The sequence below is a fragment of the Gastrolobium bilobum genome, unplaced genomic scaffold (genome assembly GCF_033153095.1).
Source record: "Gastrolobium bilobum isolate Gb01-03AN ecotype WA unplaced genomic scaffold, APGP_CSIRO_Gbil_v1 utg3810, whole genome shotgun sequence".
NCBI lineage: Eukaryota > Viridiplantae > Streptophyta > Magnoliopsida > Fabales > Fabaceae > Gastrolobium > Gastrolobium bilobum.
Window position 1 is genome coordinate 647947 of NW_026899073.1, and position 24979 is coordinate 672925.

At 35.9% G+C, this 24979-nt stretch overlaps 2 protein-coding genes across 4 annotated transcripts; both read left to right on the forward strand.

Annotated features, from left to right (window-relative positions):
- The first annotated feature begins 1922 nt into the window (after positions 1-1922).
- LOC133286913 (cell division cycle 5-like protein) lies at positions 1923-7333 on the forward strand. The gene is made up of 4 exons (XM_061484412.1): positions 1923-2300; positions 2439-4154; positions 5088-5369; positions 6288-7333. The coding sequence occupies exons 1-4, from the start codon at positions 2124-2126 to the stop codon at positions 7008-7010; spliced, it is 2898 nt and encodes a 965-aa protein (XP_061340396.1). The 5' UTR covers positions 1923-2123; the 3' UTR covers positions 7011-7333.
- Positions 7334-8563: 1230 nt separating this feature from the next.
- LOC133286929 (low-specificity L-threonine aldolase 1-like) lies at positions 8564-18376 on the forward strand. Of its 3 annotated transcripts, none has more exons than XM_061484437.1 (10): positions 8564-8683; positions 9389-9842; positions 10051-10162; positions 11287-11337; positions 11719-11790; positions 11878-12010; positions 12134-12192; positions 17791-17891; positions 18007-18073; positions 18197-18376. In XM_061484437.1, exons 1-10 carry the CDS (start codon positions 8569-8571, stop codon positions 18242-18244), a joined length of 1212 nt encoding a protein of 403 aa, XP_061340421.1. In that variant the 5' UTR covers positions 8564-8568; the 3' UTR covers positions 18245-18376. The 3 variants fall into 3 exon arrangements, with proteins under 3 accessions (XP_061340421.1, XP_061340420.1, XP_061340422.1); XM_061484436.1 differs by having other exon boundaries at positions 18193-18363; XM_061484438.1 differs by lacking the exon at positions 8564-8683 and adding an exon at positions 9122-9149 and having other exon boundaries at positions 18193-18363.
- Positions 18377-24979: the final 6603 nt, after the last annotated feature.

Genomic DNA, 24979 nt, shown 5'->3' on the forward strand with positions numbered 1-24979 from the left:
CACGACACTGATGTTGAATTGCCTGATGCACCTGTTGCTGAGGATGGCAGTGCTAAAGTGGTAGAAGGTAACAACGTTGACAGTTATATTGAAAACAGAGAGGCCACACTAGATATGAGTGCTGCAGTGGAAACAAGTAGTATCGAGGGAACTGGGGAGGATAGAGATGTTGAGAAACCAGATGAGGTCGTGGAAGCGGTAAACCAATATGATAAATAGTTTAAGAGAAACCACCCCGTTTGAAAAGTTTGTGGGGGTAATAGATTATTGAGTTGTTGCTCAACCCAGATTTTGATGAGTCCCTATCTGAATGAATTGCATGGAGAGTGAGTCCCTGTTTATTGGACGGTCACTGGCAAAAGTATGTAATATTTGTGATCAGCGGATAAATTGTAGTAGCTTATTGAGAAGGTTACCTGTATTTTTCGAATTTTTGTCCTCGTTACTTCCGCCGAGTGGATGTGGGTGATGCGCTCTTTACACGTTTGGTAAAGAGCATAGGATTTTGCCAATCAATTAGATTTTAATCCACCATGCCTTCGTTAAACTTTTTTAGATAACGTAAACTACCAAGTTGTTTCTCTTTTCAACAACTAAATTTTCTTTTGTAGTATTTGGTCCTTTGAAGTGAGTTTTGCCATTTTCTGCTTAAAGTGTAGTCTAATGAAGGTGACGTGTCTTGCAAAAGTATGCCCAAGTGTAAGATGGTTCTCAAGAGTCTGTATGCCATTCTAGCATAAAGAATTGTGATGTAGAGGAAGCGCTCGATCTAGTAGTCTACTCTAATCAAATAATCAATAGTCTTGCACCTCTACGGAACATTTAAATTTTCTTGCAGGAAAAATCTGAACAAGCGTAGAGACTAAAAGGAATCTTGCCACTTCAATTAGTCAAGATAGTGAATTTTATGCGTCAGATAGTGGTGAAGGAGAGGGCATTACAATTTACATGAGATTTTAATATATTCTCAATAAAGATAGAAGTGAAGATAAATTAATAACAACACTAAAGAGACTACATCCCTAAACTACTAAATATATATTTATGTAGAAACTTACGTATACGGTTACATGAAAAACCTCGTAAAGAAAAACAATAACTTTATTTTCTCTAATGTTGTGTCAATGTTTAGTTATATTTTTATGTACGACGGATTCGATGTTTTGTGGGATTGAGTTTTAAAATAGGGGGTCATTATAGAATATTATAATTGTGAGTTGTTACAATTGTGAGATTGAATTAGATTAAGAAAAGAAAAAAAATGTTTGTAATTTTAAATGACATAGATTTATGTTATTTTAAGAGAGAGATAGACACAAAATAAAAAAAATTATTTAAAATTTAAATTAAAAAAAAACTACCCACTTTCTCTCTCGCATGATTTTCATTCCTTGTGTCTATCTCTCTTCTAATATGACATAACTTACATCATTTAAAATGACAAACACCGAACCCTTAAAAAAATATTAGAATATCTAAAAAATATTGTATGATATTAAAATCATATTTTGAAAATAATCTATAATATCCTAGAGAATTCGATAGAATTAATTTCTTTATATTTAATAATTTATTTCCTTATTTTACTTCATTATTCAACATAAATAGAGATGAATAATTCATCTTTTACACCATCGTTATAAAAAATTATTCCTTCTTTAGTCCCTTTTTTTCCCCCTCTGTACCAAAATTTCAATAGTTTTAACATGTTTATTAACATCTTAATGCATGTTCAGCTCTTGTTATTCACGTACCATGTGATTAGTGATGGCTTAAGTTATTAAGAGTATCATTAAGCGTGGACTGGACAATGCCCTCAAGTAACGGGCCTCCGGCCCATATAATCTGAACCGGGTTTTTTTTTTTTGTTTTTTTTTTGTTTACGATATTTGTATTCTGGTTTCCAAGTTTGATGAGGAAAGAGGTTTTGCGTTTCACGTTGATGGTGGAAGAGCACACTCAGCAGAGTGAGGGTTGCTAGTGGCAGTTGCACTGACATAGACAAACAAAGCTAGGTTTGTGTTTCTATTGTGAAATCATTTGTATTTGTGGTTATCATCATAATCATCAGCATCTCGGGTGTTCGTTTTTGTGAGGTTGGAAAACCCTAGAATCGCAACAAGATGAGGATTATGATAAAGGGCGGTGTTTGGAAAAACACCGAGGATGAAATCCTGAAAGCAGCTGTTATGAAATATGGTAAAAACCAGTGGGCTCGAATCTCTTCGCTCCTTGTTCGCAAATCTGCTAAGCAATGTAAGGCTCGTTGGTATGAGTGGCTCGATCCTTCCATTAAAAAGGTAATCTCTCTCTCTCTCTAGATTCTTGCATTTAATATTGTTTCTATACATCAGAATTTCTGTTATGTATGATGGACATGAAATCCAAGGTTTTCTGCTGCTATGAAAATGATTTCTCGATTTTATGCTTTTTTGTAGACCGAGTGGACAAGAGAAGAGGATGAGAAACTGCTTCATCTTGCTAAGCTTATGCCCACTCAGTGGAGAACGATTGCTCCAATTGTTGGTCGTACCCCTTCTCAGTGCCTTGAACGGTATGAGAAACTACTTGATGCAGCATGTGTAAAGGATGATAACTATGAACCTGGTGATGACCCGAGGAAATTGCGTCCTGGGGAAATTGATCCGAATCCTGAGTCAAAGCCCGCACGCCCGGATCCTGTTGATATGGATGAGGATGAGAAGGAGATGCTTTCCGAAGCACGAGCTCGGTTAGCCAACACTAAGGGCAAGAAGGCGAAAAGGAAAGCTAGGGAGAAACAGCTTGAGGAAGCTAGGAGGCTTGCTTCTTTACAGAAAAAGAGAGAACTGAAGGCTGCTGGAATTGATATCAGGCAGCGGAGGCGGAAAAGGAAAGGAATAGACTATAATGCTGAGATTCCCTTCGAGAAGAGGCCTCCTCCAGGGTTTTTTGATGTTGCTGATGAGGATAGACCAGTGGAACAGCCCAAGTTCCCTACTACAATTGAAGAACTTGAGGGAAAAAGAAGGGTTGATCTTGAATCACAGTTAAGAAAGCAAGACATTGCAAAGAATAAAATTGCACAAAGGCAAGATGCCCCATCTGCTATTCTGCACGCCAACAAGCTGAATGACCCAGAAACGGTTAGAAAGAGATCAAAACTGATGCTTCCGCCACCTCAGATTTCTGACCATGAATTGGATGAAATTGCAAAGTTGAGTTCTGCCAGTGACCTTGCAGGAAGTGAGGAATTTGCAGAAGGTAGCAGTGCTACACGTGCTCTTCTGGCTAATTATGCACAGACACCCAGCCAAGGAATGACTCCTCTAAGAACTCCTCAGAGAACACCAGCTAGTAAAGGAGATGCTATCATGATGGAAGCTGAAAATCTGGCCAGGTTAAGGGAGTCTCAGACACCATTGTTAGGAGGAGATAACCCAGAGTTACATCCTTCAGATTTTTCTGGGGTCACTCCTAAGAAAAAGGAAATTCAGACTCCAAACCCAATGCTGACTCCCTCTGCAACTCCTGGAGGTGCAGGCCTTACTCCCCGAAGTGGTATGACACCGGCAAGGGATGGTATTTCTTTTGGCATGACTCCAAAGGGAACTCCTCTAAGGGATGAGCTACATATTAATGAGGACATGGATATGCATGACAGTGCTAAACTTGAGCTAGCAAGACAAGCTGATAAGAGAAGAGGTTTGCGCTCTGGTTTAGGCAGCCTTCCGCAGCCTAAAAATGAGTACCAGATAGTGATGCAACCAGTTCCAGAAGATGCTGAAGAGTCTGAGCAGAAGATTCAAGAGGATATGTCTGATAGAATAGCTAGAGAAAAGGCAGAAGAAGAGGCACGACAGCAGGCATTACTTAGAAAACGATCAAAAGTCCTTCAAAGAGAACTTCCTAGGCCTCCTACTGCATCATTGGAACTTATAAGAAATTCCTTGATGCGAACTGATGGCGACAAGAGTTCCTTTGTTCCACCGACTTCTATTGAGCAAGCTGATGAAATGATTAGAAGGGAGCTTCTAACTTTGCTGGAGCATGACAATGCTAAGTATCCGCTTGATGAGACTGTGAATAAGGAGAAAAAGAAAGGTGCTAAGCGTACAGCAAATGGGCCTGCAGTCCCTCTGATAGAAGATTTTCAGGAAGACGAGATGAATGATGTATGTGTTTACTAATATATCTGCTCACCTTGTTTCTTTCTTCAATTTCCTTTATGCCTTTTACGTCACTTTTCTTAGCTTGATAGTAAGTAGCTTGGTCACCTTTTCAACTTTTGGTATACAAGTATTTAGTTTCTTATGTAGAGGATGAACTTTCTTTCTTTTTTTTCCTGCTGACCTTAAAATTATTCTGACCTCATCCATTTATTACTCAGTATTCTCTTTTTCATATTATGTCTCCAATTCTCCTTCCACCCCTTATAAACGACTTTAAGAAGCATCTTATGTAATAGTTAAGGGGAAATAATATAGACATCTTTTTTAGTTTAACTTTTGATCAATGCATTTTTTCTTTTTACGTCAAACTCATCTGTTATTTTCGAAATTGTATTAAATTTGCCAGTTCTTATTTTGAAGGTTGTTTGGACTTTCTGGTTGCTTATGATGTACCATCTCGTTTATGAATTGAGTAGCGCGGTGGTATGGATAGTATTTTGCTTACATTTTTCAGTTGTAACCATTTAATTAATAAGTTGAAGTTGGTGTTCTCATCTCTTAATTTTTTCGTAGTTCATGTTTTTATATGGAGTCAGATACTTTCTGATTGTAAAGAACCAATTTAACCCAAAAGCTTAAGCTGTTAGGTGAGGGCCTCTTTAATGGCTTATATTATACTCACACTGATTCAGATGTAATTCCCCATGTTCTACCTTCCTCTTTCATTTTCTTTAACAAGTGATTCTTCGATTACAGATTATAATTTATGTTCCGTATTTATGTTCATTTGCCAAATGATAACAAACTTTTAAAAGTAGCAGTTAATTATAATGTTATTCCTCTTTGATCTTGACTATGGTATCAGTGGAAACGACTTTGTAAGTTATAGAAAATATCTCTGCTGCGTGCTATTTATTTATATGTTGTTCTTGATAGGCTGATCAGTTGATAAAGGAGGAGGCCCAGTATCTTCGTGTGGCAATGGGGCATGAAAGTGAATCCCTTGATGAATTTGTTGAAGCACATACGACTTGCATTAATGATCTGATGTACTTTGCCACCCGTAATGCCTATGGTCTATCAAGTGTTGCTGGTAACATGGAGAAGGTAGAAGCTTTGCAGAATGAATTTGAGAATGTGAGAAGCAAGTTGGATGATGGTAAGGAGAAGATAGTACGCCTTGAGAAGAAAGTGACAGTACTTACACAAGGCTATGAGGTACGTATGTTACTGCTATCCTGTATGCTTTCTGCTTCTTGCAGTGTCGTCTTTAATCATTGTTAGTGTCACTACTTTTAGGTGTCTACTATGTTTAGCTTGCAGTAATTTTATTGAGATTCTAAAGTCTTCATGCTGTCTGAATGCCCCTTGAAAGTTGGTTTTGTGATTGAAAATGCTAAAAACCTAACTTAAAACTGGTGCAACTGAAAATTTGTGGGAACTCAACGCATGAGTGGGGAATGTGGTGGCAGTCACTTGTACGGAAATACATTTCATCATTGTTTGGGGACATGTGTACTTTTTTTGTAATTGAATGTATTTGAACAAAATATGATTTTACTCCTTTATTTACTTTTTATCAAGAGATAGATGTTGTCATTGTAATTTGTTTATGCTTTGTGATGCTGGATAAAAGTGTTAGGACAAAAGAAAGTTGTTTTACAACTTCTTTATAACACCTAGAATCTCTAAAATATGCTACATTTTGAGAAATCATTTGGATGCCGCCAAACAGAAAGGAAAGATAGACTTGTGCGAGTTCATGCAAACTCACATATCTATAAATGTTCAAGTGGACACATTTACATACTGTCTTCCAAGATAAAAAGAAAGCTCCATTTGTATGAAATGTTTTTTTCTAGAAGATATTTTATTTTTAAGTAGCATGATCTTCAAATTTATTTAGCACCTTTTCCTGTTAGTTTTTTTCTCCAGGTAAAGTTCTTTTATTATATGTAAGTGGAAGTACATTTTTTTTTTTGGGCCCTCACACAGTCCATTCAATGAAGTTACTCTTTTTCCCCCATAAGGGTCTAACATATTGGAAAGTAGAATCTTGTATCTCATCTTTATTATTTCTTGACTTCTTTTCCACACTCAATCTAAAATATCATACTTTGGCTATTGCATTTTTAGACAAGGTCAAAAAAAAGTCTTTGGCCGCAAATTGAGGCCACTTTCAAGCAGATGGACATAGCTGCAACAGAATCAGAGTGTTTCCAAGCTTTACAGAAGCAGGAGCAATTGGCAGCATCACACAGGATAAACAATATGTGGGCTGAAGTACAGAAGCAAAAGGAACTTGAGAAAACTTTACAAAAGAGGTATGGGGATCTCATGGCAGAACTAGAAAGGACACAAAATGTCATGGACCAGTTCAGGGTACAAGCTCAACAGCAAGAAGAAATTGAAGCAAACAATCATGCACTTGAGCTTACCGAGGCCACAACTGATGAAATTAATGTGCCAGGCACAGAGATTTGTGAAGCTGTACCTGTCTCCGTTGACCATGGAAGTGCTACATCGGTTGGTCCATGTCATGATGGAACGGCCGACCAGCAAGTAGACATTGTACAAGACCAGGCCAATTCTATCTCCAAAAGCGATATGGATGTGGATTCTTGTAAAGAGCAAATGACACACGACACTGATGTTGAATTGCCTGATGCACCTGTTGCTGAGGATGGCAGTGCTAAAGTGGTAGAAGGTAACAACGTTGACAGTTATATTGAAAACAGAGAGGCCACACTAGATATGAGTGCTGCAGTGGAAACAAGTAGTATCGAGGGAACCGGGGAGGATAGAGATGTTGAGAAACCAGATGAGGTCGTGGAAGCGGTAAACCAATATGATAAATAGTTTAAGAGAAACCACCCCGTTTGAAAAGTTTGTGGGGGTAATAGATTGAGTTGTTGCTCAACCCAGATTTTGATGAGTCACTATCTGAATGAATTGCATGGAGTGAGTCCCTGTTTATTGGACGGTCACTGGCAAAAGTATGTAATATTTGTGATCAGCGGATAAATTGTAGTAGCTTATTGAGATGGTTACCTGTATTTTTCGAATTTTTGTCCTCGTTACTTCCGCCGAGTGGATGTGGGTGATGCGCTCTTTACACGTTTGGTAAAGAGCATAGGATTTTGCCAATCAATTAGATTTTAATCCACCTTGCCTTCGTTAAACTTTTTTAGATAAGGTAAACTACCAAGTTGTTTCTCTTTTCAACAACTAAATTTTCTTTTGTAGTATTTGGTCCTTTGAAGTGGAACATTTAAATTTTCTTGAAAGAAAAATCTGAACAAGTGTAGAGACTAAAAGGAATTTGCCACTTCAATTAGTCAAGATAGTGAATTTTACGCGCCAGATAGTGGTGAAGGAGAGGGCATTGCAATTTACATGAGATTTTAATATATTCTCAATAAAGATAGAAGTGAAGATAAATTAATAACAATACTAAAGAGACTACATCCCTAAACTATTAAATATATTTTTATATAAAAACTTACGTATACGATTACATGAAAAATGTCGTAAAAAAAACAATAACTTTATTTTCTCTAATGTTGTGTCAATGTTTAGTTATATTTTTATGTATGAATGGTTGCTACTGTTTAGTTAATATCTTCAAGGTTTCATAGTCAAGCTGTGAGTCTGTGACATTATTTTGTTCATGGTTACTCTATTTTATTAAAGAAACCATTCATACACGAAGAATATGCTAATGCGTGTTCATATTTATCACACGAGACTTGTATTGGTGGCCACTGACCATAATATTTTTCGCTCCCACTTGCATAGAGTTTATCATAAACTTAAACTTATACCAAGACTGCAACTGAAAAGCTTAAATGATTCTCGTGCACACACAAAGTATAATATGAATTCCACTAAACAGAGGAGAAAGAAAAGCACAAAGTGATATTCACATTGTATTTTATTGTGTATGAGAGATTTTTTATCCGTTGTAACATAAAAAAAGTAACACACTTGTTGTTATTGGATAAAATCAAATATCATGTTACATTATGTAAGATGATATTTCTACCCATATAATTGAGAAAGCAGAGGAGAGATGAGAAAGAAAAAATTAAGAAATGAGATTCATATTAATTGTGTGTGTAAGAATATCATGTTATTATCATGTAACATTATATTTGATTTACCCAGTTATTAGTTGTAAACAGTAGCATAAATATTTATTTTTTGAGAGAGTAAAAAAAATAACAAAAAGGATAAAGACATACCAATGGTTGGTGGAGATATCCATCAAAGCAAGCAACGGTACAACTTGACATCGCAATAAAAAAGAAACTTATCCATTGGTTGTTGCCATTTTATAATGTGCTAAAGAGTTTTTTGATTCCTTCTTACTTCCTCAGATTATCGTAGCAAACTCATATTTGTCTCCATTCTCTGCATGACGTATTGCATGCAGTTAAGTCCAAAGTTAGCTGCTTTAAATAAGTGTGCACTTCCAATACAGCTCCATCATATTTGGGTTACTTTACTTGTGATCTTTTTGGAGTGTCTAGGTAATTAACTCCTCTGAAATTTCAACTTCCGTTGGCTTTGTTCCTTTGTCTGCCTCTGATTCTGTATGATGAAAAAAGAAACCATTTATTCCTTCTTTGTGACTTATATGATGCTTGGTTTTACAAGCTAAGAACTACAGTACAAAATTCTAACAAGTTCTTGATTTCAATAGTTGCCTTGCATGACTCATGCTCTTTGCAGCTCTATATATGTTAGTGTCTTTCACTGTGTTTTTTATGTATGTTAATTAATTTTAGAGTAATTTGCGTATCTATCACTCTGTGGAATTGCTGGTGATCTTTCTTGTTTCTTGTTTTTGTTTTTCCTCTATAAATTGGAAACTAGGTGATAATTATGATTCTGATATTTTGTTAATCATTCCAGTTTGTTCAATCTTGTCGTCCATAAAGATTTTATTTTTATCGAATTTTGGTACAATTTGAAGTCAAAGAAGAGCTTGATCATGTAATGCTCTATTTCTTCTTCTTTTTTTCCCACTTTATTATTAGTATTTTCTTTGTTTGAAATTAATGGAGACTATTTCAAGATCATCCTTCCCTCAATTTTACCTGAATGGTTACTGAGAAAATGTCACTGTAAGCACCAATTCGTATAAAACTGCTGATTTGATTTGATGCTTCTAGTTTTTTACCAAATGCAAATGGTGAGAATGGCATATGACATTAAATTTTGGTTTGTTCTAGTTACGGAGAAAATGGTAAGTAGGATAGTGGATCTTCGGTCAGATACAGTCACAAAGCCAACTGAAACAATGCGAGCTGCTATGGCCAGTGCTGAGGTTGATGACGATGTTCTTGGCCATGACCCTTCCTGTTTTCGGTTAGAAACAGAAATGGCAAGGATAATGGGAAAGGAAGCAGCTCTTTTTGTCCCATCAGGCACTATGGGGAACCTTATATCTGTCCTTGTCCATTGTGATATTAGGGGAAGTGAAGTTATTCTTGGAGACAATTCCCATATCCATATTTATGAGAATGGAGGCATTGCAACTATTGGAGGGGTACATCCAAGAACAGTTAAAAACAATGACGATGGAACCATGGACATTGATTTGATTGAGTCTGTCATCAGAGATCCAAAGGGGGAGCTAGTGTATCCAACCACAAGGCTTATTTGCTTGGAAAATACTCATGCAAAGTAAGCAATTTTTTTGTTAAAACTTTTCTTGTAGCTTCACTCTATTTGTTGGTAGTAATCAGTATCACCGTAACCCAATTATGGTTTCATGCCTATGCAGTTTGCTAATATGTCTTTGGATTTCAACAGTGCCTCCCCTTTCTAAATTGATTAAAACATCCTGTTACAGAAGCAGTGTGAATGATTGATATTTTTTTCCTGAATGCAGCTGCGGTGGTAGATGCCTTTCAGTTGAATATATAGACAGAGTTGGAGAGATAGCTAAGAAGCACGGACTAAAGCTTCACATTGATGGAGCCCGTATATTTAATGCGTCAATTGTAAGTAATTTTTCTGCTTTACCTATATGATTTGCTCAAAATCCATCGAATAAAGTTACTGGAAAGTTGACTTTGTACCTAAATGCACCTAACTGAATTCTTATATCTGTATAAATAATATCTGTCTGCCAAAGATATCAATAACGAAAGGTAAGATGGATCTTTATCTCTTATGCTCTGTTAATACATATATTTGTGTATATAATTCCCTTTTTTTGGGTAGTTTTGTGCATATAATTTTTGTCATCAAAAGGTCTTCATTATCAAATGCACATAATCATACAACGCTATTTTAACTCTGACGAAATGTTTAGTGCCAAGATAAATAAAGAAAGGCATTTTGAATTTCGGTGTGAGCCGCAAAAGTAATTTTGAGATGGATTGACTGGAAATGACCAATGAAGTTGCTTGCTTGTTTGTAAAGTGATAATAGTCCTTCCAAGAACCTTGTACAGTGTAGTGACTTTCTGTTATCCTAGTACTTGGCAACAGTTTATTTGTGTGCACATACTTTCATATATACTGTGGATATCATATTGAAGACTGTAAATCAAGCAAATTTGAAAGAAAACAAATTACTTATCATTTGAATGATTACATGTCAATCCCGCACTTCTTCAAGGCTTCTTTCCCAGTGAATATCTTATAAAGAACCAATTCAACCAAAAAGCTTAAGCTGTTAGGTGAGATTACATTAATGATTTTATATATCTCTTAACACGCCCTCTCACATGAGAGCCAATTGGGCTCGAAGGGTGGACAATACATAGGCCCATCTACTTGTGTTAAGAAACTCCACAATACTTAATTAATTAATAATTAAATGGGGGGCGGTGATGATCGAATCAGTGACACCAAGGCTCTGATATCATGTAAAAAATCAATTCAACCAAGAGCTTAAGCTGTTAGGTGAGGGCGTGAGGCTACATTAATAGTTATATATATCTCTAACATATCTTAATCGCATTTTCTTAGTGTCGTAGTAGGAAATATGGAAATAACATTATGTCTTTTATTATAAATATAGCTTTTATTTATTTTGGTTCCTGATCTAATGTTCATTTGTTTATCCTTCCTGCTATCATGTACAAACAACACTTTAACAGAAAATTTTGGTTTTTCAGGCACTTGGTGTTCCTGTGGATAGGCTTGTCCAAGCAGCCGATTCAGTATCAGTTTGTTTCTTTTTTGCCCTTTTCTTTTTTCGGATAAGATTAAGGGAAAAGGTTCCTCTAAAATAACTTTTAAAATAACCAACTAAGGGCGTATTTACCTTTAAATCATTTAGTAGGTTAAGAACACGATTCACTTTAGTTTAAGTTAAAGCTGGATACACCCTTATTTAGCTTTAAAGATGTGCTTACTTTAAAGTTTTTCCCGAATGCAGTATGGTTTCTTGACATTGGCAGTTTTAGCTATCTTATTCAAAGAAGTTCTAAAATACTAATTTAACTACCTAATTCAAAATCAAATTTATATATACTTAGTTACTTCTATACCCTATTACATAATAATAGAACTAACCAAATTATGATTCCTTTGAATATATGAATTAGGTTTGCCTATCAAAAGGTCTGGGGGCTCCAGTTGGATCTGTTATTGTTGGTTCCAATTGCTTTATCATCAAGGTAGTTCAGAATATTTCAGGGGAATATAAGATCTATATTGTTTTTTAAAGAACTTGGTATTGAGTCTATTATATCTGCTTTTTTAAGGCTAGACGGCTCCGAAAAACCTTAGGTGGTGGAATGAGACAGGTTGGCATCCTTTGTGCTGCTGCACTTGTTGCTTTACAGGAAAATGTTGGAAAGCTAGAAAGCGATCACAACAATGCTAAATTTTTGGCTGGTAAATGTCATAGAATTTTAACTGATTCACATGCAGATCTAGAATTACGATTTTATACACCCTATAAACTTTTTCTTCTTAATCGCACTTGCTTTTCTCATATAAAATTTCCCTTCGTTTTAGATGGATTGAATGAAATTGAAGGACTGAGAGTGGATACCTCTTCTGTGGAAACCAATATTGTGAGTATTTAGTAGAGTCCATTCATGCAAGTACAACTGCATCATTATTTGAGCGAGTATTCAATTCCCTCTTCATTTCCTTATTTTTGCATAGTACTTGGGCCTTAAGCAGAGCTTTACTTGAAAAAGGGTATTCTGATATATATTAAAATTGTAAATAATGTGTACAAGGGATTCTCTATTTATAGAGAATATGTGACATACTTTTAACCTAAAGGCCTTGGCCCAATACAACAAAGGGCTTGGCCCAATACAACAATAAACTAAATAATAATTAAATCAATATTATTTACAACACTCCCCCTCAAGTTGAGGAATAGATATTTATCATTCCCAGCTTGCTAGTAAGTTCTTGAAATCTGTCTGTAGGAAGCCCCTTTGTTAATAGATCAGCTAATTGACGCCCAGTGGGAATGTATGGAGTGGTAATTAACCCGCTATCAAGTTTCTCTTTGATGAAATGGCGGTCGACCTCAATATGTTTAGTCCGATCATGTTGAACTGGATTATGAGCTATACAAATAGCGGACTTATTATCACATAGCAGCTTCATAGGTCCCTCACATTTTATTTTGAGATCATCAAGTACAATTTTCAGCCACAGTAACTCACAAATGCCTTGAGCCATAGCTCGAAATTCAGCTTCTGCACTTGATCTGGCAACCACATCTTGTTTCTTACTTCTCCATGTCACCAAGTTACCGCAAAGAAACATGCAATAACCAGTGGTAGAACGACGGTCAGTCATGGATCCAGCATAATCAGCATCTGTGTAGACTTCTAAAGATAGATTGCCATCACGTCGGAATAACAATCCTTTACCAGGAGTACCTTTAAGATACTGAAGAATTCTCTCTACAGCCTGCATGTGTTTTTCCTTTGGATTGTGCATAAACTGACTGACAACACTAACAGCATAAGCTAGGTCTGGTCTAGTATGAGCCAGATATATCAATTTCCCAACTAGCCGTTGATATTGTCCTTTATCAACTGGAGGACTCTCTTCTTCATAGCCCATCTTGTGATTCTGCTCAATAGGAGTATTAGAGGGTTTACACCCGAGCTTTCCTGCTTCTTTGAGAAGATCAAGAACATATTTCCTTTGGCTGATAAAAATTCCTTTGCTTGAATGAGCTACTTCTATCCCTAGGAAATATCTCAGTTTTCCAAGGTCTTTGACTTCGAACTCAGAGGCAAGCCGTGTCTGCAGAATCTGTCTCTCCACAAAATCATTACCTGTGATAATAATATCATCAACATATACAAGGAGCACAGTAAGCTTCCCGTTTTGGGAGTGCTTGAAGAAAAGAGTGTGATCTCCTTGACTCTGTCTATATCCTAAGGTCATCATAACCTTAGTAAACCTCCCAAACCAAGCACGAGGTGATTGCTTCAATCCATACAAGGCCTTTTTTAATCGACAAACTTTATTTTCCCCCTTCACAGAATCAAAACCAGGCGGGATTTCCATGTAGACTTCTTCTTCTAACTCACCATTGAGGAAAGCATTTTTCACATCAAATTGATTTATATCCCAATTGTAATGGGCAGCAAGGGACAACAAGATTCTCACTGTATTCATTTTTGCAACTGGAGCAAAGGTTTCTTCATAATCAATGCCATAGGTTTGAGTGTAACCTTTGGCGACTAATCGAGCCTTGTATCTCTCAAGAGTGCCATCAGAATTATATTTTAGGGTATAAACCCATCTGCACCCTACTGCTTTCTTTCCGTTGGGTCTATCAATAACCTCCCATGTTTTATTTTTCTCTAATGCATTCATCTCCTCTTGCATGGCTTGAGCCCAATTCCCATCTCTCAAAGCTTCATGTACTGATTTTGGGATTGAAGTAGAATCTAGTGCTGAAACAAAGCTTTTGTGCTGCACAGAAAGATTAGCAGAGGAAACAAAATGGGAGATAGGGTATTGAATACAAGAGGGACAGGAAGAACAAGATTTCTTGGAACAAGATCTTTTCCCTTTTCTTAAAGCAATGGGTAAATCATCAGAAGCAGTAGTAATGGGTAAGTCATCAGAAGTATCATGATCAGAAATATGAGATTCAGGACTTACCAGTGGTTCAGACGATTGAGGTTGCTGTTGAGGCAATGTGGGCTGTTTCCTTCTTTGATATACCAATTCAGGTGTTACAATCTGCCGTATCTCTTGTGTACTTGATGTATCAGTCATCGGAGGATCAGTCACAGACATATTAGGAACAGGAACAAGAGGAAGAGACACTGACACAGGTGAAGGAGACACTGAAGTTTCAAAGAAGGAAGGTGATGAGTCTTCTGGTGAATCATTCTCCCCCTGAAGATGAGGACCTTGGAAAAAGGACTCAGATTCCTGAAATGTAACATCCATAGAAACAAAAAATTTCCGACTTCCAGGGTGATAACACTTGTAGCCCTTCTTATCAGGAGCATATCCAAGGAAGACACATTTAAGAGCCCTAGGATCCAACTTACTGCGATGCTGTTTATGAATATGAACAAAGACAACACATCCAAACACTCGAGGAGGAAGACTTTGCAAAGTTGGAATAGAAGAAAAAAAGGAAGTCATGGAATGAATAGGACTTACATGATCGAGAACCCGAGTGGGTAGACGATTGATCAAGAATGCTGCAGTAAGAATGGCATCTCCCCAATAGCATTTGGGTACATGTGTTTGAAACAATAAGGCACGAGCAACTTCAAGAAGATGACGATTTTTCCTTTCAGCAACCCCATTTTGTTGAGGGGTGTCTACACATGTAAGTTCATGAATCATACCTTGATTTTGTATAAATTGGGAAAAAGAGTGATTGACATATTCAGTACCATTATCTGTCCTTATTCTTTTGATTTTTTTACAAAATTGAGTCTCAATCATTTTATAAAATTGAAAGAACAGTTTTGGTACCTCAGACTTTTCATGCATTAAGTAAACCCAAGTTACACGAGTGCAATCATCAATAAAAGAAACAAACCATTTATTTCCAGAAGAATGAGGGACCTTAGAAGGACCCCAAACATCAGAATGAATAAGATCAAAAGGTTCAACACTTTTAATAATACTAGAAGGAAAAGACACACGATGATGCTTAGCAAACTCACAAACATCACAATGATAAGACTCAACAGACTTAGACAAAAACAAAGACGGAAATAAAGACTTGAGTAAACTAAATGGAGGATGTCCCAAGCGCTTATGATGAAGCCAAATCAGAGAATCAGCAGTTGACTGGCCATGTGACAGTAAGATGTGATCCTTAACATGAGTTGCAGGAGATTGTGACACCAGATAATACAGCCCACCTTGCTCTTTAGCACCCCCAATCGTCTTCCCTGTGGCGAGATCCTGAAAAACACAGTGAGTAGGAAAGAAGGTTACAGTGCAATTTAAATCTTTTGTAATTTTATGAATAGAAAGAAGATTAGTAGAAAGTTTAGGGACATGAAGAGCATCTTTGAGATATAAGGAAGGCTGTAATTTTATGTTACCAGAACCCGCAACTGATGTATGGGAGCCATCAGCTACGGCTATCGTATGAGTGCCAATGGTAGGGTTATAAGAGACAAAGGGGTCAGCACAACAAGCCATATGATCAGTGGCACCAGAATCAACAACCCAAGAATGTTTAAAATCAATACATGAAGTAAGAAAAGAAGAAATTTTGGAGCTCATACCAGTCATAGCCAAATCACTAGTACCAGATGGCTTACTCAGAGAATCAAGTATGGTTCGAAGTCGTTCCAACTCATCTGGACGAAATGCAGGTTGGGTCTCATTAGGTGTAGGAGCTATATCAGAAGAAGTAAAATGCGCTTGACCACGCATCCTTGCCATCTTTTCTAAGACAGTTTGTTTTCCATGGAGACGATAGCATAGATCCTTGATATGACCTGTTCTTTTACAATAAGAACACCAGCGATCATCTTTCTTAGGTCTAGAAGATGCTCCATCAGAATATTTTGGAAAGGAACTCTTGTAAGTAGAACCATCTTTTTTTGTTGAAATCATAGCAGACCCATCAGTGGGTTTAGAAGCAGCACCATCTTTTGATGATAACATGACAGATTTATCAGGGTTCATCATAACACCCCGACGATTCTCCTCTCCCCGAACAGTATTGAAAACAGCAGAAAGGGATGGAAAAGTTTCTTTGCCAAGTATCTGAACCCGAATAGGATCATACTCGGAATTCAAACCAGCAAGAAAATCAAAAATACGCTCATTTTCTACCTCCTTGGCTAAAGCAGTAGCATCTGCAGTACATTTCATCTTCAAACTCTGAAATTGATCAAGTTCAGTCCATAACTCCTTCAAGGTGCCATAGTACTCAGTCACGGATAAAGAATCTTGTTTTGTAGTGAATATTTTATTGCGCAATTCATAGCGCGCAGCCATATCCTGTTTCAAGGAATAAGTGGAGCGGACAGTTTCCCAAATCTCCATAGCAGAAGACAAGAACATACAATGACGACCCACTTCAGGAGTCATCGAATTCCACAACCAAGTCATGATAAGAGAATCCTCATTATCCCAAACAGCAAAATCGGGATCCGTGGCAGCAGGAGCAGGGCCATCAAGATGAGCAATCTTATTGCGACTCTTGATGGTAGTACGAATGAACTGAGACCATGACAAATAATTTGATCCGTCAAATCGATAACTCTGATGTAGATTTGGAAGATCATTGTGACCAAGAGGGGTCACCATAGATGAGGTAGAATTTTTCTCAGATAAGTTTAGAGTTGAATCACCGTCGGAAGCGGCCATACTGCAAAACAACTCAAGGAATAGTACCAAGAAGCCAAAAAATCACGAAAAAATTACCAAACGAGGTCCGATCAAAGAGGTGAGCACAGATCCAGAACGAGCTTGGAGAGTCGATCAAGACTGCACCGGTCCGCAGCCAAAAGCAACCGTCACGCGCTGTCACGCGCCGGTGAAGCTGGCGGCGCGTGAGATTCACGCGCAGGGAAAGAAGCGGCGCGTGGAGGCGCGTCTGACGTCCGATCGGGCTGGGCTTTTCAGGCGAAGGTCGTCCAAGGATTGCGAACCTATCTGGGGCTGATCGGAGTTGAATGGCCGCCAAAAAGAAGGTCAATCGCGATGAACAGTGTTCTTGGTTAGTGAAAAACGCTTCTGTTTGGAGGTGACGTTGAACGGTTCAGTTTGGGGTCTTGTTATTGAGGAAGATGGGAGAAAAACAAAGAGAAGCAGTGATCTCTCAGTCCAAGAGGTCCCCGGAAAATTTTTCCGGTGGCGGCTAATGGCAGCGAGGGTTTCGTAGGCGCGGAAGCAGAGCCCTCAAGATCGAGAGCTCTGATACCAACTTGAAAAAGGGTATTCTGATATATATTAAAATTGTAAATAATGTGTACAAGGGATTCTCTATTTATAGAGAATATGTGACATACTTTTAACCTAAAGGCCTTGGCCCAATACAACAAAGGGCTTGGCCCAATACAACAATAAACTAAATAATAATTAAATCAATATTATTTACAACAGCTTTGTTTAGATCCTTAGATCCTTAATAACTATATTAGCTTGAAACAGCTATAAACTACAGTTATTTTATAGATCTTTATCTCTGATACCAGATATATATTGAAATTGAAGAGGGTTCACGAACTACAGCAGCAAAACTATGCAAGGACTTGGAAGACTATGGTATCCTTCTGATGCCAATGAGCTCATCAAGGTCTTGTTTGCCACTGTTACTACTATTTTGTTAGCTGCACTGTTACTAATAATTGAAATAAGTATTAATTAAGTTAGTATGTTGTAACTGATGACATTATTTACTTGTGTTCCAGTTTGAGAATTGTCTTCCACCACCAAATATCGGCAAGTGATGTGCAATACGCCTTGTCTTGCTTTCAGGTGATGACTAGAAATCGATTAACCACTTCCTCTTGTTTGTTCTTTTCTGTTTATTGGCTTATATTTTGTACTGCACGTTAGAAGATGAAATGAAACTCTCTTTTTTGTTGAATGTGCAGCAAGCTGTTAACGGAGTACGAAATGAAAATGGCAACTAGTGGAAGAATTTGAAATTTGGCAACTTGCTGCCACATAACTACAACTATCAAAAGATCAAATTCCATTTGGTTATGTGAATAAATATGGACATTTTGTTTGTACCCCAAAATAATATATGGACCTTATATAAAATTACATGTGGAGTTGAACACAAATATTTCGATATGATGATACTAACAAATCTATAAATAAATTTAATGATACATAACAAGAGTGAGTTTTCATGTATTTAGATTATTTTTTGACATACGTCGTTTGACTAACAATTCTACTTTTATTTTTTAATATATACAATAAAACAATTTACTTATATAGTACAAAATATATTGATTTGCAATTCCATGTTTTAACCTAATTGCAGATATTGGTTTTAACTCGCATGTATTTTTTAGAATAAAAAATTCTTTAAATCATTTCAAAAAAGCATTGACGTTAGAACTTAGAAGATTCATGGGGTCATATCCGTATGCCTAACTTTGAAGAAAAAAAGACATAGGAAAGAAAAAATGAAATCACGCTTTAACTGCGCGCGGTATCGCAACCCCAACGAGTTACGGGTGTTGGTAGCTTCTCCAATATACGTCGTTGCTTTCTTGAGATAGGCAAATGCAAAGAGTTGTAAAAAAAGACTCAAAAAATATACATTTTTTTTTGTAATACTTCTTAACAAGCTCGGAGAACGCAGTTGAAAATGCAGAGAATTGGTCAATAAGTACAAATTATTGCTTAATTGGCTATCATGACAAAATAACTACATATATAGAACTATATATTGAAGTATTGTTCCAGTCCAGGGTCCTACACTTGATAAATTTGTGAGAAGGCAATTAAAGTTTTAATTAACAGAGGTGGTTCTGTTTTCTGAATTCAAGAAAACTAAAAGAATTATTAATTGATAATGCTTTGTCATTTACTTCAGGTATAATTTCCAATTTATTTAATTTTAGTCAACCCAAGCAAGCCTTTTACTGGCATAAAGGAAACAAAAACAAGACTTCTTAAATGATTAATTTCTTAATTTTTTTTAAAAAAGTTAAGTTAATCATACTATAAAAAAATTTATTTAATGATTAATTTTATGTATAGCCAAATTAAAAAAAAAACAATTAATAAGATTTCTTAAATATATTAACTGGAGAGTAATTTGAAAATAAATACTTTGTTTAGATAATGTGAAAAAACTGATTTTATGTAACAAATTAATAGAACAAGCATTAAATGTTTTAAAATATTATTTATTAGATGATAAAAAAGATTTTGTTCGTAATTTTGAAACAATTAAGAATCACGAAGAAGATTTAAAAAACTATTTCTAGGAAAAATTTGTTATTTTAGTTAAAATGTTTATTTTTATTTAATATCTAAATTAAAAAATATCTCATTTTTTCACCATAATTTTTAATTCTTTTTCTCATCATAAAATACTATAATTTTAATTAAAATAATATAATTTTATATCTTTTTAAAAAATAAATATTGATCCCTTTAAAAATAATCAACAATTTTTTTTATTTCTACTCAAATATGCATTCAGTTCGTGGAAGCGGTTTACGATAAAAGAATTTAAAAATAGTCAGACATTCTAAAAAAAAAAAATGGAGTTAATGCAATAAAGAGAACCCATTTAATTTGACAGGTGAAGAGTGTATGTACTATGTACTGTATTGTCCCATCCCATTGGGGGTTCCTTCCGTTCAAGTGTCGCATTGCAGGCTATGGTGTTGGACTTGTCTAATTTCCTCTTGCCACGTGGTCTGTGTCCGCCAAGGATTCTGTCTTGTCATCTTTATCTCACCGACGTAGGTGCTGCAATTGCTACACACCAGGTGCAATGAACTTGGTTTTAGGACCCCCAAAAGCACTTTTTGATAATTCGTCGTTTTCGATTTCACAAGTGTCATTTTCATGACTTTCTTTTCTTGTGTGTAGATGGGATGGGATTTCTACTAAGTTAATTTCTATAATTTAAAAAAGAAAAGAAAAGATGGTGATGGAGACGGGAAACGAAAAAAAGTCAAGCAAAAGATCAAATCCTGACCAAAATTATTAGGAGTTACACATTAATTGCATAGATAATTAGGGTTCGCTTTTTCTATATTGAATATAGATAATTTATCTATATTGAGTTTAAAATGATGTTGTTTTGAGACAAAAATCAAGATATTTTTATAATTATAATTTGTTTCAATCTAAAATGACGTTATTTTAGAAGTGAATATAAATAATTTATCTGCATTTATTGTAGAAACATTAAAATCTATATATTATTACATGAATTTTTGGAACAGTGACCAAAATGTCAGTATTCACCAACTTTTTTACCTAAATATCACGCGAACAATATTCTTTCCCAATCTGTCACGGGGGCAAGTTCGTTACCCGGTGTAGCGAACTCGATTTGATGACGTGTCACGTTTCTAGTGGACACCAAATTTGCTATACGGGGTAGCGAACTTGGTTAAAATCAAGTTCGCTACCCAATATAACGAACTTCACACCTTTTTTTTTAACTTGTACTTGTTATCCACTAGAAATGTGACACGTTAGCAAACCGAGTTCGCTACACTGGGTAGTGAACTTGCCCCAGTGGCAGATTGGAAAGTAACACTGTTCGCGTGGCATTTAGGTAAAAAAGTTGGTGAAGAGTGACATTTTGGTCAGTGTTCCTTAATTTTTGATAGGGACTCAGGATCATCACTTTAAAATTTAGTTCAAGAAATAAGACTCTCCAAGACTTTCTAAATTTCATTCTGGGCGTTTGGTTGAAGAGATTTTTTTTGAATAATAAGGAAATGTAATTACTAGGGAAATAGTTGGAAAGTGAGTTTGACAGGAAAATGTAAAAAAAGTTGTTTGGTTGAAAAAAAATTACCAGGAAAATTAGATAAATTTTATAAAATCTGTTTAGTTTGAGGTAAAATATTGATGGAAAAATAAGTTACAATTACCAAAATAACCTTGTTTTTAAAATAAATTGAATCACTAATGCTACTCTTTACCTTTATTGAGGGTATGTTTGTCATCTTTGGGTACTATCTCCATTTAGTCCCATGTCTCCATTTAGCTAGGCAACCTCCAATACCATATCTGAAATGGGAATATTGAGCCATCTATTTGGGTCCAATTGACATGCAAAATGGAATGCTAGGCAAGTAATTTGGATAGGAAAATATTGAAAACTCTTAACCAGACTTGGTCAAACACAATCTCACTTCTCCAATGCCTATCTATCACATCAGATTACGCTAACCAAACACTAGAGGGTGTTTGGTATGGGTATTTGGTATGGAATGATGGAGAAGTTGGGTGGGGAATATTTAATTACCATGTTTGGTATGAGTATTGTGAAAAAAATCTCAGCAAATTATTTTCCCAAGTATTTCCCTTTTCAACTACTCAGAGGCAAATAATTATCCCACTGATCCTTTGGTATTTTTTTTGCATAGGTTCTAGATTCTAAATATAATATGTTGAGTCAAATCATTATCTCATCAATATTTTATCACCAACCAAACATAGCATCAATAAAATGAACCCAACTTTCCTGGCAAAATTTTGGCCAATCAAACACTTTTTTATAATTTATCCGGGATAAAAAAATTCCTACCAATTCCTCAACCATTTTTTTTCAGGTAAAAAAAAATATCTCTCATATCAAACGCCCCATAATATATATTTTTAAATTACATGTAACATCTATATTTTGGTGAGATTAACTCTCTCAAATTTTTTATTTTTTTGAATACAATACTTTACTTAAATAGAATTAAATATGGGGAAAAGATGTGTTATTTTAAATGACATATCTTACAATATTTTACTTTCATAAAAAGGTAAGACCCACAACTTTAACAAAAATTCTCTCCTCTTTCTTTCATGATTTATCTTCTCTAACTTAAAATGACATAATTTTATGTTCTTTAAAATGATACACATTTTTTTCATTAAATATATATTCCTTGGAGAGAGGATATTCTTACTACCAAAATCTTCCACTACCAACTTACTACCTATCTAATCACCATTGGATCAAAGAGACAGAATACTAAAAAAAATTTCAAAAAAGAAAAAATGTTGATTCAATTGTGATTAGATAGGTAATGAATTGGTAGTAGAAAATTTTGGTAGTAATAATATTTTTCCTCATATTCTTTGAATCAAACTTCTTTTATTCTTCTTTTAAGAACTTTGCACGCGCTTAGGGTGGGGGCTGAACTCCTCCATTTCATTATTGATTCCCAATTTGTGATTGGAAATTCCTGCGAGCCCGCTCTTAACAGAGAATAAGAGTAACGTGAATCAATGTTGTTGAAATCAAACGCGATTGACCGGTGAACGATTGAATTGGTAACCAGATCACCCGGTCCGATCCGGTAAATTGATTGGCCTTTTATTTAATTGAAGGTAGATGTGAGGTTAATCACTAATCACAATACATTAATAGTCAATTTATCGCATTGCTTTTATTTATATATTTATTTATAAATTCAATTTAATTAATTGAACCAATGTCAAGAAATATTTGTTTTGCATTATTAATTTTTAATAATTAGGTACTATTATATTTTCCCAAAATATCATTTTCATACTTGGAGCACCCCGACTTAGGGAATATTTACCACAAAACAAAAGAAATACATAGTTAAACTCTGGCATATATCTTTTCATACTCATATACATTCATGGTACAAAATCTTTATACAAAAAACCAAAATGCCTTAACTAAAAACCTATCAAAATATACAAATACTTCAAACATATATAGTTCAAGTACACTCAACTGACATTCCTCGGACTACTTATCCTTCACCTGAGATCTTGAAATAAAATTCCCAACAAGGGTGAGATGCAAATTCTAGTAAATTATAAAACCACTAATCTTACTCTGTCATAATTCAAGATTTTGCTCTGGTTGTCTGATCTCATGGTAACTACCATGTTATATAATTCAAGAAGAAAAGACATGCAACCATATATAATTGTCAACACATAAAAAAATCACTTGTTGTTTAAAGCTATTGTATAGGCTATTAGGCCTGGATAAGCTATTATATTTGTATCCGTATATAGCGGCTGTGAAATTCGTATGTAACAGATATATGTGTTTGTCCACTATGGACATATATGTGTATTGAGTTCAAACACGTAAGGCGTCATTCACAACTATGTGATATATGTATATCACATAGGTTATATACCAATAATTGTAACATATACATACTGCAATATGATGTTCTACTACTATGAACAAACTGGAAAGTAACTCTGATTCTTGGAAGATAGCAATTAATATGCAATGCATCTACATTAGAGGAAAATCAACATACATGCGTCATTCACAACTATAAATATATGGCACATGTGGTATATATGTATATCACATAGGTTATATACCAATAATTGTAACATATTCATACTCCAATATGATGTTCTATTATTATGAACAAACTGAAAAGTAACTCTGATTCTTGGAAGATAGCAATTAATATGCAATGCATCTACATTAGAGGAAAATCAACATACAGTTACTTTCATTAGGCTGCTCGCTGGAACGAGCTACACCAACGAGGAGGATCAAAGGAAGAATGACTAGTGAATTGCACCAGCAAGCAACTCCATAATGACTTACTCCACGGGGCTGCTTGCTGAGCTACTTGCTATAGCGAGCAACACCAAATTGCAGAGTTCAAGTTATGCAACCTTCCAGAGTTAACCCAAGTGCAAAAATCCCACTCAATCAATTCTAGTTACCATAATATGCTTCCTAGGCACGAAAGAACTACATGTATCCATACTAAGTCAATGTCATACAATCTGATCAGACCAAATACAATATGGGCTGACCAATATGTATCAAGCCTAATCACACATGGTTGAGATGTGGATTGTTGCTCTTGGTCTTGGGCATGGAATCAGAGTTGGATCTTACTATGTCTATGTCCTTTGTTGTAGCGCGATGAATCTGAATAGGGGGTGTACCTGATGCTTAAGTCAGTATCAGAGGCATGAGTTTTTATGTTATTAATGTAAAGGATGATCGTACCTGGGTGTTGTTCCATCTGCTTATATAGCGGTTATGATGCCGCCTTAGTATGGCGGCATGGCCTCTGAGTGGCCAGGCTTGGGCTGCAGGTCAGTGCTAGAATTTGAGTAGCCTTATCTTCTTAATGTCAAGCCATTGAGTCACGGCAAGCTGGAGCTGTCTTCCGTTTATTGGTATAAAGGCGCGGTGGGATTGCCTTGGGTCTTAAGTTAGCTTCCTTAAGGGCGGCTTTATCCGCGATATGGACATCGCGTCTTGTCTTGCGCGATGAGGGCATCGCGTCTTATGCGCGATGTTTTCCATCAGACTTTAATTGCTCTGGATCCTTAATGGGATTGGGCTTCCATGTGTGTCATTGGGCTTCTAATGGGCCTATATTTTATCCGAATCACAATCCATGCATGAATCATTTGTCATATTTCATGAGCATGCATAAAAGGGTTCTAGGACAATAGCAATTTCATGTTGCATTATCCTTTATCTCTATTAATTACTCATTAGCACAGAACCATGGTACATGCATGCACTCTGAGAGTATGCTTCTTCTAATGTAAACACAGCAAGAGTGGAAGTTTCATAACTTACCTAACGGTAGTGACACCTTCAAAACTCTTGATCTTCTATCCTCTTCTACAAGTGGTGAATCTTCCACTAACACTTAGGGTTGCAGCTCTTCCCCCATGCACAAGGAGTTCAGCCTTCTA

What these genes read in the sequence shown, in the direction of transcription:
- LOC133286913 (XM_061484412.1), top strand. Translation starts at nt 2,124, where the DNA reads ATGAGGATTATGATAAAGGGCGGTGTTTGGAAAAACACCGAGGATGAA. An exon ending in TCGATCCTTCCATTAAAAAG is followed by an intron (nt 2,301 to 2,438) that starts GTAATCTCTCTC and finishes GCTTTTTTGTAG; the next exon opens with ACCGAGTGGACAAGAGAAGA. An exon ending in TACTTACACAAGGCTATGAG is followed by an intron (nt 5,370 to 6,287) that starts GTACGTATGTTA and finishes TTGCATTTTTAG; the next exon opens with ACAAGGTCAAAAAAAAGTCT.
- LOC133286929 (XM_061484437.1), top strand. Translation starts at nt 8,569, where the DNA reads ATGACGTATTGCATGCAGTTAAGTCCAAAGTTAGCTGCTTTAAATAAG. An exon ending in GATCTTTTTGGAGTGTCTAG is followed by an intron (nt 8,684 to 9,388) that starts GTAATTAACTCC and finishes GGTTTGTTCTAG; the next exon opens with TTACGGAGAAAATGGTAAGT. An exon ending in ATGCCAATGAGCTCATCAAG is followed by an intron (nt 17,892 to 18,006) that starts GTCTTGTTTGCC and finishes CTTGTGTTCCAG; the next exon opens with TTTGAGAATTGTCTTCCACC.